Source organism: Cyprinodon tularosa, unplaced genomic scaffold (assembly GCF_016077235.1).
Source record: "Cyprinodon tularosa strain WSP-4 unplaced genomic scaffold, ASM1607723v1 ctg1028, whole genome shotgun sequence".
Lineage (NCBI taxonomy): Eukaryota > Metazoa > Chordata > Actinopteri > Cyprinodontiformes > Cyprinodontidae > Cyprinodon > Cyprinodon tularosa.
In genome coordinates, this window is record NW_024037814.1 from 16,984 (window position 1) to 34,899 (window position 17,916).

At 43.5% G+C, this 17,916-nt stretch overlaps 1 protein-coding gene across 5 annotated transcripts in view; it reads left to right on the forward strand.

Annotated features, from left to right (window-relative positions):
• Positions 1–1,014: 1,014 nt before the first annotated feature.
• The window catches only part of myo5b (myosin VB), a 58,549-nt gene continuing 41,647 nt past the window's right edge, over positions 1,015–17,916 (forward strand). For 4 of the 5 annotated variants that reach the window (XM_038280503.1, XM_038280520.1, XM_038280529.1 and 1 more), the window contains exons 1-2: positions 1,015–1,151; positions 17,752–17,862. In XM_038280503.1, coding sequence (XP_038136431.1) covers positions 1,122–1,151; positions 17,752–17,862 — 141 coding nt within the window. In that variant the 5' untranslated portion in view covers positions 1,015–1,121. Of the gene's footprint in view, positions 1,152–8,401; positions 8,429–17,751; positions 17,863–17,916 lie in introns of those variants that run through there. The other variant, XM_038280511.1, reaches the window with a different exon arrangement.

Sequence of the window (17,916 nt, forward strand, 5' to 3'; positions counted from 1 at the left end):
ATTTTTCATACAAAACTAAAGGGATAAACACAAATCTTATTGACTATAGTTATGCTGATCTGACAGAACATCGGTGCTGGAATTCTATTTAGGCTGAAAAAGGATTATCTAAACACTATGAAGGTAGATGCTGAGTGGATATAAGCCTATTTTATCAGGATTAAATTATTTGTTTCTTTACAAGAAGATAATTTGACTGAACACCTTTAACGATGCGGACGACCCGGGTTCGAATCCGACCTGTGGTCCTTTGCCGCATGTCTCTACCCCCTTTCCTGTCAGCCTTATGCACATAAAACGAGCCAGTAGTGCCATAAAAACTAAACTAAAATAAAAAAAGCAGTGGTTTGATTAAGTACCCAACCTCCCCAGACTATCGCTGCCCTCTGTTCCCCTATGATCCATCCGCTGCTCTGCTTTCGCTCACGTTTCCTGAAGGTTTAGGAAACGACCAATCAGCTCCCACATCAGAACCCTCTGACTGGTTTCTTTCAGTGGTCAGACTGTCCTCCAGTTTGGCCACATATATGATACCTGAAGCTGCTGCTGAATGAGTTCTGGTTCTGGACACAGATGCTGTGGTGAAGAAAATGTTCTGTGCTTCCAGAGTTTGGACCGATCTCACATCAGAACCTCTGATAGCCTGAATCGTTTCTTGAGGTGAGGAAGCTACAGAACCACAGAGTCCAGCTGACAGCCACCATTTTCACAAAACACTGATTTGTTTAAAAAAAAGAGTATTTTATTACAGTTTAATCAAAGCTTATTAGATTGTTTTCTGTTCCGCCTGTTTTTGCTTTTAGGTTAAAGGTTTAACATCCTTCACCTCGTTGCAGACTGATCCAGGCAATAAGTACCAGAGCTGGGTTTCATTTTGGAGCATCAAAGTCAACAGGATGTGTCCCCGGTTCTATGGACGGACAGCAGAGGCTCGTCTGTGAGGCCTGACAGAGGCAGGTGTGGGCGGGGCGGCGGGTAGACGGCTCATACCTGCAGCAGGAGTGGTTTGGGAGTGGACCCATTAGCTGGCGTAAGAATAATAGCTGAGCTCAGACAGGTCTGGGACTGAACCCGGCAGACGCCTGAATGCAGCACTGAGGAGGTTCTGGTGGGCCGGCAGGATGGCCTCTGATTATAACCCCTACTGTCAGGTAAGGAGCTGCAGGCCGGGAGGGGGGGGTCAAAGTTCACTTATCATCTCATTACACAAGCTGTCAGATAAGAACCGGGTCGCCTGAGCAGGTCCAACATTTAACTTCCTGCTGCTTCTAGTCTGACTGGACAGCTTCAGAGTTGTTCAGATGTTCTGGTTCTGGTTCTGGTTCTGGTTATGGATTTGGAAGAAAACATCAAATTTCCTGCGAGATGAATAATCTGTGGTGTTTCTGTGACAATCAGAGCAGAAGGTTTTTTTCTTCAATGACAAAGTTTGAGCAAAGCTAAAACTGGAAAACTGGCGCCTACATTTCCCAGAATCCAACTGGAAGCAGTCTGATGGTTTGATTGGGACCAGATTGTTTTCTGCTGACGTGTTGGAAAGTCTTTTTTTTGTTGTTTTTATGAGGATCAGCAGAGTGAGAACTCTCACTAGGATTCATAGATCTATATTTGGACGACCAAACAGGTTCATCCAGGTCAGACCTTCAGGCGGTGGAACTGGGTCTGTGAGATTTAGGGTTCCTGTGGTTCCATCTGTGATGGATCTGGGTTCATGAGCTCAGACTTGTTCTACTGCATCACTGATGGGTTCTGGCCTTCAGTTCCCATCAGACTCTGTTTAAGCTGCTGCAGCCTTAATGTCTGGTCCAGTTGGGATCACTTCACTGCCTGGCTGTGTGTTTCCTGGACGGGGCCGCCTGTGGAGCTGGTTGACAGTTGCCTTTTGTATCTATGCTTCTTTTTCTATGTCTGCTTCTGTCTCCTTGAACCCCAGTGGGCCTCAGCAGATGGCCGCTCACACTGAGCCTGGTTCTGCTGGAGGTTTCTTCCTGTTCAAAGGGAGTTTTTCCTCTCCACTGTCGCTACAAGCATGCTTAGTGTGAGGGATTGCTGAAGAGTCAATGAGTCGATGCAATCAGCTGGTTTTCCTTAGATAGAAAACTTTGATTGGATGACCTGGTGAACTGGAAAGTTCCTTAAGATGACGTGTTGTTAATTGGCGCTACAGAAATAAACTGAATTGAAGCTGAATTTAAATAAAGTTTTCTGACCTGGAAATGATTGAAAAGAGAAAGGTTGGAGATCTGAACCCGTCTGTCTGCACTGTTTATCTTCACCGTTTTCTCCCACAATAGCTCCGGTTCCGCCGCATTCCTTCTTTTGACTCTAATTGTTAAATTAACCACAAACTGATGCAGAGGAGTCGGAGCTGCTGAGGAGTCGTGAGAATTATTCACGGTGGCTTCCTGTTGCTGACAGGGCCCTCGCTCATGCCTGCCCTCCTACACACACACACACACCTCCAGTGTTCCTCACAGAAACAAGAAATGATCTACGGAGTGAACTTAGTTCCATTATTGTTGCAAAGAACACTTTTTGTAAATGGAGATTTGAAAAATATGCAACTGAGAAATTAAACTGTGGAAAATTTCTAAATAAAAAAAAAGGAACTTTCTTTCCTCTGATTTTTTTTTTTTTAAATATGTGTTTTTAGTTGAAAAAAGTTATTTTTTAACTTTTTTAAATTGCTTCATATTTAATTTTTCTTTTTTTTATTGGATGTTTGACAAATTGCAATTTTTTTCAACATTTTCTCTGGAGGGAGAAGCAAAGACACTTTTCTATGAGTCTCCTGGACTTTAGCAACAACACATTCATGGTCGGAGCGAAGAAGTTGATCCATAAAACGCAGTTTGAAAAGAATGCAATTTGTTAGACTAACGCTGAACAAAATAACATTTGAAAGAAAAAAAAAACATAAAAAGAAATTGGGAAAAAATATATATTTGGAAAAATAAATTCTGAGAAAACAGCAAAGTTTTTCATTTATTTCATGTCTAAATTGCATTTTTTTATTTCTATTTACATTTTTTGCAACAATAATGGAGCACAACACGACTCCATAGATGGTACAGCAGGGGCCAATGTGCTCTGATGGGTGGCTGAAAACTGATTTCAGTGGAAGAATAGAATAGAATAGAATAGAATAGAATAGAATAGAATAGAAGATCCCTTTATTGTACCACAATGGGAAAATTCTGGTGTTTACTGCAGCAAAAACAATCATAGAAAAAAAGTTTCAAACAAATATGGACCTTAGAAAATTTTATAAAAATAACATAATAGGGAAGAATTAAAAGATAAACAATAAAATACAAAACTGTAAAGTGTTTTAACAATATAAAAACTGCATCTGGAGAATAAATAACCAATATCCAGCTATGGACATTTTTCCAGTAATGGATGTTTGAAAATAGCAGCAACATCAGAGATGTGCAGAATGACAGCAGCAGGTTATTTAGCTGACTAAGGTAGAAACTGTTCAAAATCAGCATGAATGGAAGAACTGGTTGAGGTTATTGGGAACAGTGGTGGTTCTAGAGTCTTCCAGCTGCTGGGAGAAAGGATCTGTGATAACGCTCCCTGGTGCATTTAAGGAGCAGCAGTCTGTCACTGAAGGAGCTGTCCAGTTCAGCACCAGCTTGATGCATTTGGGGGGCATTATCCAACACAGATGTTCATTTAGTTCTTTATAATGCAATATAATATTTTCTGACCATTATTATTACATATAAATAAATGTAATGAATATATTAACATGAAAAACCAAAGGATGTAAAATTGAACTTTGAAGCTGGCTGACAGGGAACTGGAATTCCTTCTCCCGTCTGTAGTAACATGCCTTTGTAAGTATTTTTCACCTGTTAAGATTCTCAAGATAAAACCTAGAGCACGTCTACAAGTAAACAATGAGATTGGTGCTGACAGACATTAGGCCACGCCCCTCCACTGCACACATACTTCAGATGTTTAATTTGCTTTGTTCTGTTCTCATTAGCAGTTGAAACATTCTTTATCAGTGTAAACAATATAGTTTTGAAAAGATTAGCTAATGTTTTATGTCAAAAAAATTAACAGGGATTAAATTAAGAAAACATTTTTACATTTTTGTTGATTTGTCCTGCAAACCCAGATATACATCCAGGTGTCAATAAATAATGTAATTATGGTACTAAAATTACTTATTTCTATCCTGTTTTAAAAAAAAATTATGATTTTTCTCAGAAAATTTGATGCTTTTTACATTTTTTCTGTTAAACTGCTTCTATGATGTCATCACACTCATGGTTAAACCATGTTTATCTGCATTTTAGTTGCTTCTTCCTTTAGATTACTCACTATATACCATAATGTAAAAACAAAAGGAAAAGATAAAACTCAAAAAGACTAGATTTATGTTTAAATTTAAAGCTGAAAAAGTTAGCTCCAGGAAGTAGCGTAGGGTCCCATTTCCTTTACCTATCGGGCAGAGATTAGTCATAAAACAGAAAGGATTTAAATGCATTTATTAGTATTTTTACTGTTTTCAGGGAGGGAACATTTTTATTTAGTTCTTTTTTACAATTGAGGGTGACCTGGATGTATATCTGGTTATGCAAATGAGCTGCAGGTACGGGTCGTGCTGACGGTAGAGATCGGATAGTAACACGGGGCACAGCGCGGAAAAGTTTAGGAACCCCTGAGAGTATCACTGCTGCCACCCTGTGGTGTAGAGTGGAACTGCTGTTTCACAAGGCGGTGTATTGCTGCGTTGGATTTCAGACGCTGAGTCCTCAGAAGGACCCGGTCTACCTGGACTGGGTCCTTCTGACGGCATGAAAATAAGGAAACTAGAAGAGTTCAGCTATAGATTCAAACAGGTCCAGCCTTTTCTGACTGTCAGTGTATGCTCTGTCGCCTAGCAACCGTAGCAGATGACACACAAAGCAGATAAAGAATGGATGCTGAACTTCTCACTACTGTTCTGGGTGCTAATAACATTTCTGAGGAGCTTCAGCTGCAGGACCGTCTTCCCAGATATCAGATTTCTACTCGAAATGGAACTGGTTTCAAAGCCAAATGCAACAGCCGCAGTGTGGGAGTATTTCGGATTCAAACCAAATGACCGAGATGATTTGGTTTTATCTCGTGTTTAGTTTTTATTCAACTGTATTTTTAGTTAACAGAGACTGAGAGTCCATTTGATTTTTATTTCTCGTTTTATTTTGTTAACTAGTTCCAATGTTAAGTGTTCTGTTGAAAATAAAGTGTGTTTATCTTTGGCAGGAAATCGCATGTGGCATTACGTCATTTCCATTAAATCAGTGTAAAAAAGGTCTTCAAACAAAATTATTGTTTATCGCAATAATTTTTGAGACAATTAATCGTTCAGCGAAATTTGTTATTGTGACAGGCCTAAAAACAACTATTTTCAATCCTTTTAGATGGAACTATTCACATCTTTGCATTATATTAAATTGCATTTCCAATATTCCCCACTGTCCGGCGCCATTTGCATTTTTCCTCTCAGCACGGAGCAGCCAGCTTGCTTGGACTTGCAATGAATCATGGGATACCCAAGGCTACAGAGGCTACAGCGGACCCGTCCTTCAAAACGGGCAGAAAGAAGGACGCATTTATCGGCCGCATGATGAGTCTCCCAGTCCGAACAGGCCTGACCAATCTGGCGTTCGGAGGACGCAGCTGGCGATACGAACACAGGAGTTTTGTTCACATTGGAACAACAAATCCCCTGATTGGCCACCCACTAGCTCCGCCCCTCGTCCCTCAATGCCAGGTTCCCTTACTGTCAGGGTGTCTCTCTAACCCCTCATCATTCTCATGTTTCGTTTTAATTTTTTATTCTTACATTTGAGAAAATATTTAAACATTTCTGCAAAGTTTTTTTTTTTCCTTATTTATTCATTTTTTACCAGAATTTTTAAACCAGCTTTTTAAGTTTCAATTAACTTCCTGCCGAATCCTCTTCAATCGAACGCTTCAGTCATTTCCTTTCTAGGGATCAGTGTCCTCCGACACCTCTGCTCCCGGTGAAGCTTTTTGTTACATAACAAACAATTGTGACAAAGTAAAAAAAATAAAAAAATAAATAAAAAAAGTAAAAAGACCTAATGGTACCAAAACAAAATAGTGATGTTAAGTTCACTCAAAAAAAGTGTCAGTCACAACTGTATAACTGATCCTTTTGATGAAACTGTCTCACTTAGATTTTTTCTACATAGAATAATAAATTCAATGTTCGGAAAGGAAAAACATGCCTTAAATACAGTGATGTGATTCTCTCTAAAAATGATTCTCATATTCTCTTTTATGTTAGAGCCCCTTAAATGTCTGCAATTAATCTGTATATATTTAATAAACAGTCTATAAACATGATACAGGTTTTGGTTTTATTCTTTATCAAGCCAGTAAATTATTTCAAAGTAAAAGCCTTTCTAGAGTGCATGTGTTGTGGAGGGGCAGATGGTTTGTTTCATTTGCATTATAACCAGCAGGAGTGTTTTTTTTTCTGCTTTTTTGGACTAAATTAACAATCTTTTAAAAGTTTTATCAATGACAAGAAAAAATACTTTATGCTTTACTAATTTAAATCTTGAGATTTAAATGCTTAATAACCATTTTGTTTTTAATTACTGTTATAATTGTTTCAATTATTTTAGTATATAGCAGAGGTTGTGGATTAGAGGACCGCGGTCCGGATCCAGACCCATCTGATTTAATATATTTATAAATTACCGCATGTTTTCCGATATAGTGTCTAATTTCATTTGCGCCTCTTCTCCTGTTTGTATGAGCCTGGTTCTGCTGAAGGTTTCTTCCTGTTCAAAGGGAGTTTTTCCTCTCCACTGTCGCTACAAGCATGCTTAGTGTGAGGGATTGCTGAAGAGTCAATGAGTCGATGCAATCAGCTGGTTTTCCTTAGATAGAAAACTTTGAATCAATCTGACTGGATGATCTGGTTGAAAGTGCCTTGAGATGACATGATGTGAATTGGCGCCATAGGAAAAAACTGAATTGAAATTGAATTGTACGGTAAAGCCCTGGGGAGCGTCCAGCTCCAGGCTGCACGTGATCCAAATGAGCCAATGAGCTGTCAGTCTGGGTTGCTGCTGCTGCTACTTTTAGACCCAGCAGGCAAACCTGTGGCAAGCCGGGCGATGGGAAAGAAGGAGAAGACCATGAGAAAAAGAGAGCAGAGAAAGTGTGGACTGCTGGAAGAACTGCGGTGAACTGGTGAAAGAAAAGTGAAATGGCGTGCTCAAAGATGACCCTGCACATTTAGAGGATGTTTGGCTCAACCTGCTGCTGTGAAGCAGGATTCTCCACCATGAACAGAATCAACAATAAATCTGGATCCAGGCTCAAAATGAGCTCCTTGATATGTGCTTGAGAATGGCTTAGTCTCCGGTTAAACCCAGGTTTAAAGCCTCGCAGGGCAGCCTAAAGCCCACTGCCAACATTAAGACAGAAAAAAGAAAGAAAAGAACAAACCATCAGTTCAGGGGTTTGAGAAAATATGGGAATCAGGAAATTGTCTATAAACCAAACTGAACGATTGTTGTTCTCTACTTCAAAAAACACTTTAGATTTTCAAATGGGAAAATTTTCTATTTTTTTTTTTTTTTTTATTTAAAAATGCAATGTATGACATAGATGCATTTTATTTATTTATTTTTCATTTTATTTCAGTGTTAAATTCTGTTTAAAGAGATTATAATAAAAAACGTCTCCGGACCTTTAGCGGTTAATAATTTTCTTTATTCTGACTTTATTCTGGTTTTTAATTGGTTACTCTGCTATAAAGTGTCTGTATTCTTCTGCTGTGGTGGTTCTGGGATCAGATGTAATGAAGCTGAGGAGCAGCAGCTTCTATCTGCTCCTTTAAGGCTCTGACCCATCAGAACCATCCTGCGACCCTCTGCGGGTCCCCGAGCCTCAGCTTGAACCGCTTCCATGTCTCTGCGCGTGCCCGTGTGCGGTTCCGCGCAGGTGCTTAATCGCGCGCGCGCATCCAGTTGAAACCTGGCCGGGATCCAGGAAGCAGCCAATCAGAGAGCGGCTGGCAGGAAACACGGCGGTCAGGAAGAACCAGTCCGGACGGTTCTGTTTCACCACCTGCTGCCGCTACTGGTTCTACTGGCGGCTCGGTTCATGTTCAGCTGGCCGGGAGAAGTTAGCTGGACCCGGAGAGGGAGGCGGTACCGACTGTGAGAGCAGCAGGGAGCACCTGCCCGCCTCCAGGAACTAAACTGATCCCAAAGGGAGCCGAAACTCCGGCGGACACCTGTTGGTGCTGCTTCCAGAACCGGAACCTGAGAGACCGGGACCGAACCGGACCGAGGTGGAGTCCTGATGGGGATCAGAGGGCGGCTGTAGACGGACTGAGGGACAGAGAGGAAGAATGTCTGTGAACGAGCTGTTCACCAAGGTGAGTCCCGGTTACCTGACCCACACCTGCCAACCACAACTCCCGACCCAATCAGAGGGAGAGCTGCTGCTGGAACCGGGTCCGCTCCGGTCCGCCGGTCCGAACCTGGTTTTGATTCAGGTGGATTTTGAAGCTGAAGCTGTGATCCACCTGTTGCTGCTGCCTGAGTCTGATAAGTGTGTGTGTGTGTGTGTGTGGGGGGGGGGGGGGGGGGTCCAACAGGTTAACATTTACATACAGGGGCGGATTTAGGAAATTTGGGGCCCTAGGCAAAGACAGGCAGGGGGCCCTCTGAGAAGAAAACGGATAAAACTATGGAAAAAAAATAAAAAGAAGTTAACTGATTTTTAAATATTATTTCAGTTTAATGTGGGGAAAAAAGTCAGAATTATGACTTCAATCTCAGAATTCTGACAGCTAACAAACAAGTTTGCATCAAGCCGTAGCCGTGTCTGTTTTCTAGATTAGCTCTCTTGTTTTAATCACTTTCAGCTCTTCCATTAATCAAATATCATCACCAGGGACGGAAAAAGTCGCCTAATTGCGTAATTTTCCACCAATGTGTTCCTGTTCCTCCCAAATAACTCACATCTTTGTCAGTGAAGCTGAGAGCTCCACATCCTTCATGGTGCCCATCTACATTAAGATCTACAATTATGAGAAAAACTCAGAAGTCTGACTTTTTTTCTCATATTAAACTGAAATATTTAAAAATCAGTTAACTTGTTCTAGGTTGTGTCCCTCTCTTCTTGTCCCTTTTCTTCTTGTTTTCCTCTCTATGTTTTGTACTCAGCTGACTTTTCATGCTGTCTCTAAAGGAATGAAAGATTTTTTCCAAGCACTAAGCTCACTTAGCTGATTGCTCCTTCCTGTGTTTCCAAAAAGGCCAAAGTAAATAACCCAGTCCTTCTTTTCACTGTAGACAAGCCATGATCTGCTTATCTGTTCTCCATTTTTCATTTGGATGAAATAATAGCTGCATGAATCATGACAGCAGACAAGATAGAGGAGAGCAGGAGGCGGGGTTACCAATCTACTGGCTCTGGAGAGCAGAGTTCGCTGCTTTTAGATGTTGTCTCCAAAGTCTCCAGTAGCAGAAAAAAGTCTCTAGATTTGGCGCTAGGAGCTTTTTAGAAATCAAAGTGCTAGAGGGGTCTGAAAAGTGGCTAAATATAGCGACTAAAGCGCTAAGTTGGCAACACTGCTCTTTGCATGGTTTGTTTTCAAATGGTTTGCTGCTGTCTGTTTGGACCTTTCTGAACATGTGCAGCAAATGGACTGATCCAATATGGTGGACACTGAAGGGGGGGGGCTGAGACACACTTAATATTATCAGCGTTCTGATGGCATTTTAGCAAAAGGATATTTATCAACAACATAATTAATTAGCACAAATAAGGAATAGTTGCATTAACCATACATGGAAACTGAGTTTTAAAGACAATGTAGATGGAAGCGTTAAAACTAAAAACTGCTGAGATGGGAGGTCAACATGGTGGACGAATTAAAGGCGAGGGTCTCAGAGGTTCGGCTGACTTTGGTCTGACACAGCTGACCTCTTTAGACAGAACCTGTGTCCGCTTCAGTTAAAATTCAGCTATTTCTGAATGGAGTTTTGAATGAGGCTGAAGGTCAGCTGCTGATAACTGGTTGATTCTGTGTGTGGGAGCAGAAACGACGATCCCGATGCTGGAGGATCCATCTGGTTCTGCAGAAACGATGCGAATGATGATGATTCATCACATGGTTGTGAGTCAGGACTGAACCTGCAGCTGGAAACTCTGATTTCTACAGGAACTCATTTATTACTCTGATGACCTCATGTCATCTGTATGGAAATGAACTGAGACGCTGTTTGTTTTTTAACCAGGAGGAAATCAGAGGAGGATTCTATTCCTAAAGGCTTGGATTCTGATCTCACATCGTTTTTTAACTTCTGGGACGTTTTATTTCTCTTCCTAACGTTCATCAGGACAGAAGTTGGAGTTGATTGATTGGCTGAAACCTTTAAACGTCTTTAGCAGGAGCTGCAGCTTCACTCAGATGATTTTACTGGTTATGAAGCTCATTGTTTGCTCAGTCATTATGGATGGAGGCTCCTTCTGATCTCAGATCAGTTACTGAGCCTCATCCTGATTGGATGCTGCTTCAGACGGCGGTTTGTCTCCCTAATCCTCGCCCCCCAGACCCCCGGATAATCCGGGGTTCTGCTGCTCCATCTGCTCTGCCCGGCGTCTGGGCAGCAGCTTCTCTGATGCTCGTCCGGTTCGGATCTGATAAGGTGTGGATTAATGTGGAGGCCATCAGTAATGAGATCAGAGAAGATGGAGGTTCATCTCCTCAGCTCGGCGCCTGATCCGCCCTCAGACGGACCGGGTCCGAATCAGGACAAGAAATCAGCCGAATGACCTTCAGGCAGAAATCCAAACTTCTTTATTTTTTTCAGTTTTAGCTGCAGGGATCAGTTTTCAGAACATGGGTTCCTTCAGCGCCTCAGCTGCCGCGTCCAGGACAGGCAGACTGGGGCTGCGACCAATCAGAGGCCTCCAGAGCGCGAGCGCGCGTACGGTTCTGTTTGGTTCTGACTCGGGTCGTTTTCAGGTTCTGTTGTTTTCTGTAGAAATGGATCCATCTCAGCTTCTGGTTTCCTCTCAGGAGGAACCGAACTCAGAACTTCATCAGAAGCTCTCAGGTTCTGCAGACTGACCCAGAACGTCTTGGTTCTTTGTCTTCATGTCTGGATGTTAACCTGAGAGCTTCATGCCGGGTTTGGACCTAGATCTGATCCAGGACCTGGACCCTTGGGGCTCCTGTAGTTCAGATATAAAAGGTCCAGACTGGATCTGTCCAATGTTTGTGGTTCAGTCAGCTGTTGGTGTTACAGACAGGAAGTGACCATTTATTGACAGAAAGTGATCCTTTTATGCTTTTAAAGAAGAGAACAGAACATCTCCGGGTCCTGTCATTATTTGGACGTTTTACTGCCTTCCTCTATCGGATCGCACTCCAGTTCTCCATCAGTCGCCTTCCTCTGGGGCCCGGTTCTGCTCAGGCAGTCGGTTCTGGTTCTGCTTCAGACGTCGTGTTGCCTTTCTGGTGGAACGTTTGGGTCGCAGCTGAAAGAGCAGTTTGCTTCTAGCAGCCAGAACTCATCCAGAGCCAAACCCAGAAAGGTCCAATTTATTTTTTTTTATACGTTGATTATATTTTACTGTTTCCATGGAGATTTGGATCAGAACAACAGAACCCCCGCCTGCAATGATGTCAGCACCCTCAGGTCAAACTGGTTGGTCCCTGCAGGTGTCGAACTGATGCGCATGTAGGCCCGGTTCTGTACGGTCCAGCTAAGGATCAGGAGGAGGTTCTGATGTCTGCAGAACCCGAGCTGAGGCCTCTTCGGGTCTGCGGCGCCGGGCTGAATGGGGTCACCTGTCCTCAGGCGTGCCTGTCCCTGAACTTTGGCTTCTCCTCCCGGCAGCTGCGATCAAAGTTCCTCGACAGGCGGCCGCTTCCTGTGCGACACACCCAGAGTGTGCCCTGAGGCCCATGATGTCACCGTGGTGACGCAGCAGGGGGCGGAGCCTCACCTGTGCAGCTCTCTGTGGAAACATGAGGAGGCTTCCTTTCAGCTGCTCTCAGGGAAACATTTCCTGAGTGGGAAGAGCCTGAAGGGAAACCTGAATGCTAAGCTAACCCGACGGATCGGACCTGCAGGGTCGGGTTTCAGTCAGAACCTGCAGAACAACCTGCTCCAGCGCAGCAGGAACCGATTCCCCCACAAACTGCCAGAACCTGCAGAGGAAAGGAGAGACCATGATGCGTTCTGATGGTTCTGATTACAGGTGGATCCGTAATCTGGGAGGAACAGAACCTTCTGATCCAAAAATACTTTTTGTTCTGTTACATAGCATCTCCAGGGACACGTTTAGAGTTGATATGAGACAATTGGACCCAAATTACAAGATAAACAGGTTCATTGATTTTCAGGTTTCCGGCTGTAATAATAATCCCATTCACCGCTCCTTCACTGAATTAACGATTTTATTCCGTCATATTTTCCACGTTTCATGTACAGATCTACAGCTGCTCTCATAAATATCTTCATTTCAGCTGCATGTCTGTTTTTTTCCTTTCATTTTAAGGCAGGATCAAAGGTTTAACATCTTATATATTAATCATATTTGTTGAATAAATACAGTTTCTGGTTTAATTGAAATCAGTTTATTTTTATAGCTCCAATTCACATCATGTCATCTCAAGGTTTGATTCAAAGTTTTCTATCTAAGGAAAACCAGCTGATTGCATCGACTCATTGACTCTTCAGCAATCCCTCACACTAAGCATGCTTGTAGCGACAGTGGAGAGGAAAAACTCCCTTTGAACAGGAAGAAACCTCCAGCAGAACCAGGCTCAGTGTGAGCGGAGAAACAGGACTACACTGGAAAAACAGGCCGATCTCCAACATCTAGAAACAAAGGTGTTGATGGCAGCAGCACAGCTGATATTTCTCTCCAGGATGGAGTCACAGCCAAACAGGAACAGACCAGATGAAGCTACTATGAGAAAAAGCAGAGAGAGCAGAACGTTAGAGATTGAACTAACAGATTCTGCAGAGTGGGAGAATAGAGATAGAATGATGAAATAGGGGTCCCTATGTCCTCCAGCAGTCTAAGCCTATAGCAGCAGAACTATAGAGATAGCTCAGGATAACCTGAGCCACTCTAACTAGAAGCTTTATCAAAAAGGAAAGTTTTAAGTTTTAAAATATATTTTCACAAATGAGAAAAAAAAATATTTATATATATATATATATATTTCCGCGTTGGATTGGGTTTTTCTGTGCTCCATTGATCAGGTCTTCTTATGACAGTAGTAGACATTCAAAATGGCACCACTTTCCTTGATGGGCCCTTGGCTGGTCCCCTACAATTATTTTTTAAACATCAATCTTTGTACTAAAATATTATTTCAGTCATGATTTGTGGACATTAAGATCTTAAGAGTTGCATCATCTCCTGGTCAGACCCTGTAATTCAGTGAAAGGTTGGAGTAAGAGTAAAAAAATATGCAGGAGGTAGCTCCAGTGGCTGGAAGTTGGAGGGAATTTTGCTGCCATTCGGCTGGTTAGGGCCATCTTCAATGGCTGCCAGTGTTTGCTGAATCAACTGAAGCTCTGACACCAAAATATCCTGAATATGACGAAGCAGAACGAGTTGAGTCAGGCTTAATGTTCTGTAATCAGACTTACTGAAACTGGAATGTTTAACATCCAGCCTCCCCAGCTTTGTGTGTCAGTGTGTGTTTCCTCATTAGCGGGAGCCTCTCCTCCAGGCGGCGGCACGCTGCTCAGCCATTGGCTGCTCCGTGCGTCTCTGTGTCCCAGATAAACAGGCTTCACATTGTCCCCCAGGCCTCCTCTGATTGGCTGAACCACAGCATGACCCAGCACCGCCGCGGAACACAGAGCTGGTCCAATTCCTGCTGAGCTGAACCGTCCCGCCGTGGGAGGAGCCAGAACCAGCAGAACCACAGCCGGGTCCCCGGATCTTTACAGCTGCTCTGAGGGAGAGCAGAGAGAGGAGCTGCAGTCTGTGGTTCTGCCTTTAGACTCCGGCTGAGCAGCAGGGAATCAAACCCTCAACCTGCAGCTCAGCGCCGGTGGAGGTCATGTGACTCCAGGTGACTCGACTGCATGTAAAGTTCAGGGAAATTAGCTGCAGCACATTTACATGGAGAGAGAGAGGGAGCAGACGGTGATGTCACTTCCTCTGTCTTCAGAAGGTTCTGGAGGTTCTCCTGCTTCTGGATCATCCTGGTTCTGCTACTGATCCGGTTTGCAGCGGTGATCAGATCAAACTGTTTCTGGTTCTGATGGTTCCAGGATCTCTCAGTATTCCCAGTTTCTGTGCTGTTGTCCTCAGATCTGGACCCTAACTGGGCCAGAACCCAGGCTGTGTTCTGGCTTGGTTTTCTAACAAACATGCCTTCATTGGGATGTTTATATGGTTCTGATTCTGAAGTCGGGTGGATGGTTTTGAATCAAAGAGTTCTGGATATGTTTCTGGATCCCGGATCCAAACGGGTTGGTGGGATTCAGAGAAGGTTAATGACCCGGAACCAAAGCTGAGACTGCAGCTCCGATTCAAACCGGGTCAGAGCCGAGAACTCTACCTGTCCTCCATCAGCGGCTCACAGAGAAAAAAAAAAAAAACCCACCTGAATCCTTTTGGCCCGTTTCACTTTTTCACAGACTCAGAACCGGTTCTGAACGGAGGACTGGACCTTAAACGCCTGCGTTCTAATTCTCAGTGGGTTCTGTTGATGGATGATCCGAGCTTCAGTTGGAGCTGATGAACCGAGTATGCGCCAAAAGTTCTGGTTCGGTGCTGCTTCCTCCTCTGAGCTCCCATCTTCCTCCATCATCTTCATCACATCTTCATAGCCGATTAGCCGCTAATGAGGACTTTGATCTGCTGCAGGAACTCATCAAGCCTCAGCTGGAAACCAAGATTGTTCTGATAGACGGAGCTCTGGCTCTTTATCAGCCGACCCGGATCAGGACACGCTGCTTCATGATCATCCTGAGGTTCTGATCCGGCTGCTGGAACGCCAGAAAGATGCTGGTTCTGACCCGTTGGTTTAGGATGCCAGCGCTGACCCACTGATCCATGAAACGATTCATGTTTAGACTGGATCAGAACTGTCTGTGAAAAGATGAACAATTTGAGATAAGGGGTGTGGAAAAAAATCCTTTCTGCAATATATCGTGATTTTTGGCTGCCTGATAATGTCGATCTTTTAGTTCTTAGTATCTATTTTTTTTAAAGCAAAACATTTTTACCTAATACTGGGGGAAAATTGGCTACCTGTGCACCACCACTCTGGCAGATGGCGCTGTGGAGCCATTTTGCTGTGCGGTGCAGCGCTATACCTGAAGTTGAGGCGGTCGCAGTGGAAGACTTGACTGACTTAAACCCCAAGCAACATGGATACCCAAATATCTGAACAGTCAATATCATCTGATGAACATATACAGACGTTGCTTTTTTATCAATACATTTAATTTTAATAGCAGGAAAAATATTGAAATATATGGTGATATTCAGTACTCTGTAGGGGGCGGTGATAGCCATGCTAACTATGTAGGGACAGTGATAGCCATGCTAACTATGTAGGGACAGTGATAGCCATGCTAACTATGTAGTGGCAGTGATAGCCATGCTAACTATGTAGGGGCAGTGATAGCCATGCTAACTATGTAGGGACAGTGATAGCCATGCTAACTGTGTAGGGACAGTGATAGCCATGCTAACTGTGTAGGGACAGTGATAGCTATGCTAACTGTGTAGGGACAGTGATAGCTATGCTAACTGTATAGGGACAGTGATAGCCATGCTAACTACGTAAGGGCAGTGATAGCCATGCTAACTGTGTAGGGACAGTGATAGCCATGCTAACTATGTAGGGACAGTGATAGCTATGCTAACTCTGTAGGGACAGTGATAGCTATGCTAACTCTGTAGGGACAGTGATAGCCATGCTAACTATGTAGGGGCAGTGATAGCCATGCTAACTATGTAGGGACAGTGATAGCTATGCTAACTGTGTAGGGACAGTGATAGCTATGCTAACTGTATAGGGACAGTGATAGCCATGCTAACTATGTAGGGGCAGTGATAGCCATGCTAACTGTGTAGGGACAGTGATAGCCATGCTAACTGTGTAGGGACAGTGATAGCTATGCTAACTGTGTAGGGACAGTGATAGCTATGCTAACTGTATAGGGACAGTGATAGCCATGCTAACTATGTAGGGACAGTGATAGCTATGCTAACTGTGTAGGGACAGTGATAGCTATGCTAACTGTGTAGGGACAGTGATAGCTATGCTAACTCTGTAGGGGCAGTGATAGCCATGCTAACTATGTAGGGGCAGTGATAGCCATGCTAACTGTGTAGGGGCAGTGATAGCCATGCTAACTGTGTAGGGGCAGTGATAGCCATGCTAACTGTAGGGACAGTGATAGCTATGCTAACTGTGTAGGGACAGTGATAGCCATGCTAACTATGTAGGGACAGTGATAGCTATGCTAACTGTGTAGGGACAGTGATAGCTATGCTAACTGTGTAGGGATAGTGATAGCTATGCTAACTGTAGGGGCAGTGATAGCCATGCTAACTGTGTAGGGGCAGTGATAGCCATGCTAACTGTGTAGGGGCAGTGATAGCCATGCTAACTGTGTAGGGGCAGTGATAGCCATGCTAACTGTAGGGACAGTGATAGCTATGCTAACTGTGTAGGGACAGTGATAGCCATGCTAACTATGTAGGGACAGTGATAGCTATGCTAACTGTGTAGGGACAGTGATAGCTATGCTAACTGTGTAGGGATAGTGATAGCTATGCTAACTGTAGGGGCAGTGATAGCCATGCTAACTGTGTAGGGGCAGTGATCGCCATGCTAACTATGTAGGGACAGTGATAGCCATGCTAACTGTAGGGGCAGTGATAGCTATGCTAACTCTGTAGGGGCAGTGATAGCTATGCTAACTGTGTAGGGGCAGTGATAGCCATGCTAACTGTGTAGGGGCAGTGATAGCCATGTTGATGAACTGACTGCACAGACCATGTTTTCAGGAGGACTTTCTCACTTCAACATAGATTCAAACTACTTTTTACCCGCTGATCACAGCTAATATAGCAAAGCTGCTCTCTGGCATTGAACACAGAAGCAGCAGAAGCATCTGGACTCACTTTACTGGACAGCTGACCTTAATGTGGACAAGCATCAGAAATGAAGCAGCAGAAGCTTTTTTGGTGCTAAAATCATGGTGTGAACGTAGCACTAGACTTTCTGATTGTTTGAATTAACTTTTGAACATAATCTTGTTGCTAAAAATGATTTTATACCTTCCTTATGAATTTTCATAATAAGGACAAGAGTAGTGTTGGAACAATGACAGAAAGTTAGATACATTCCACCTCAAAATACAGGAAATAGCGTTTTAGAGTCTAAATTTAAAAAATTTCTGGGGGAAGGATACCCCCAGACCCTCCACACCTGGATGTGAAGCACCCTATGAAATACTCCTAGATAAAAGCCTGTTTAAACCCAGTTGATACCAGTTAGCAGCTCCTGACCAGTTTGTCCTGACCCGCAGCTCAGGTGTGACTCCTAACATTTTTTTTGCCTTTGTTTCTATAGGAACCATGTACCTAGACTAAAACGCTGCAGTTTCACTTCCTGGTTCCAGTTTCAGATCTTATTCCAGCAGCCAGTTTCTGTCTAGATCCTGATGTTTGTGTGGTTCTGCTTTTTTTTAGTTCACGCGGGTCTGGATCCCGGACCAGGATGACGTGTGGAAAGCGGCTGAGATCACCAAAGACTACAAAGAGGGAGAACCGGTCCTCCACCTGCAGCTGGAGGATGGAACGGTCAGTGGATCGGAACATTCATCCTCACACCTCTTTACTGTTATCGGTTACTGC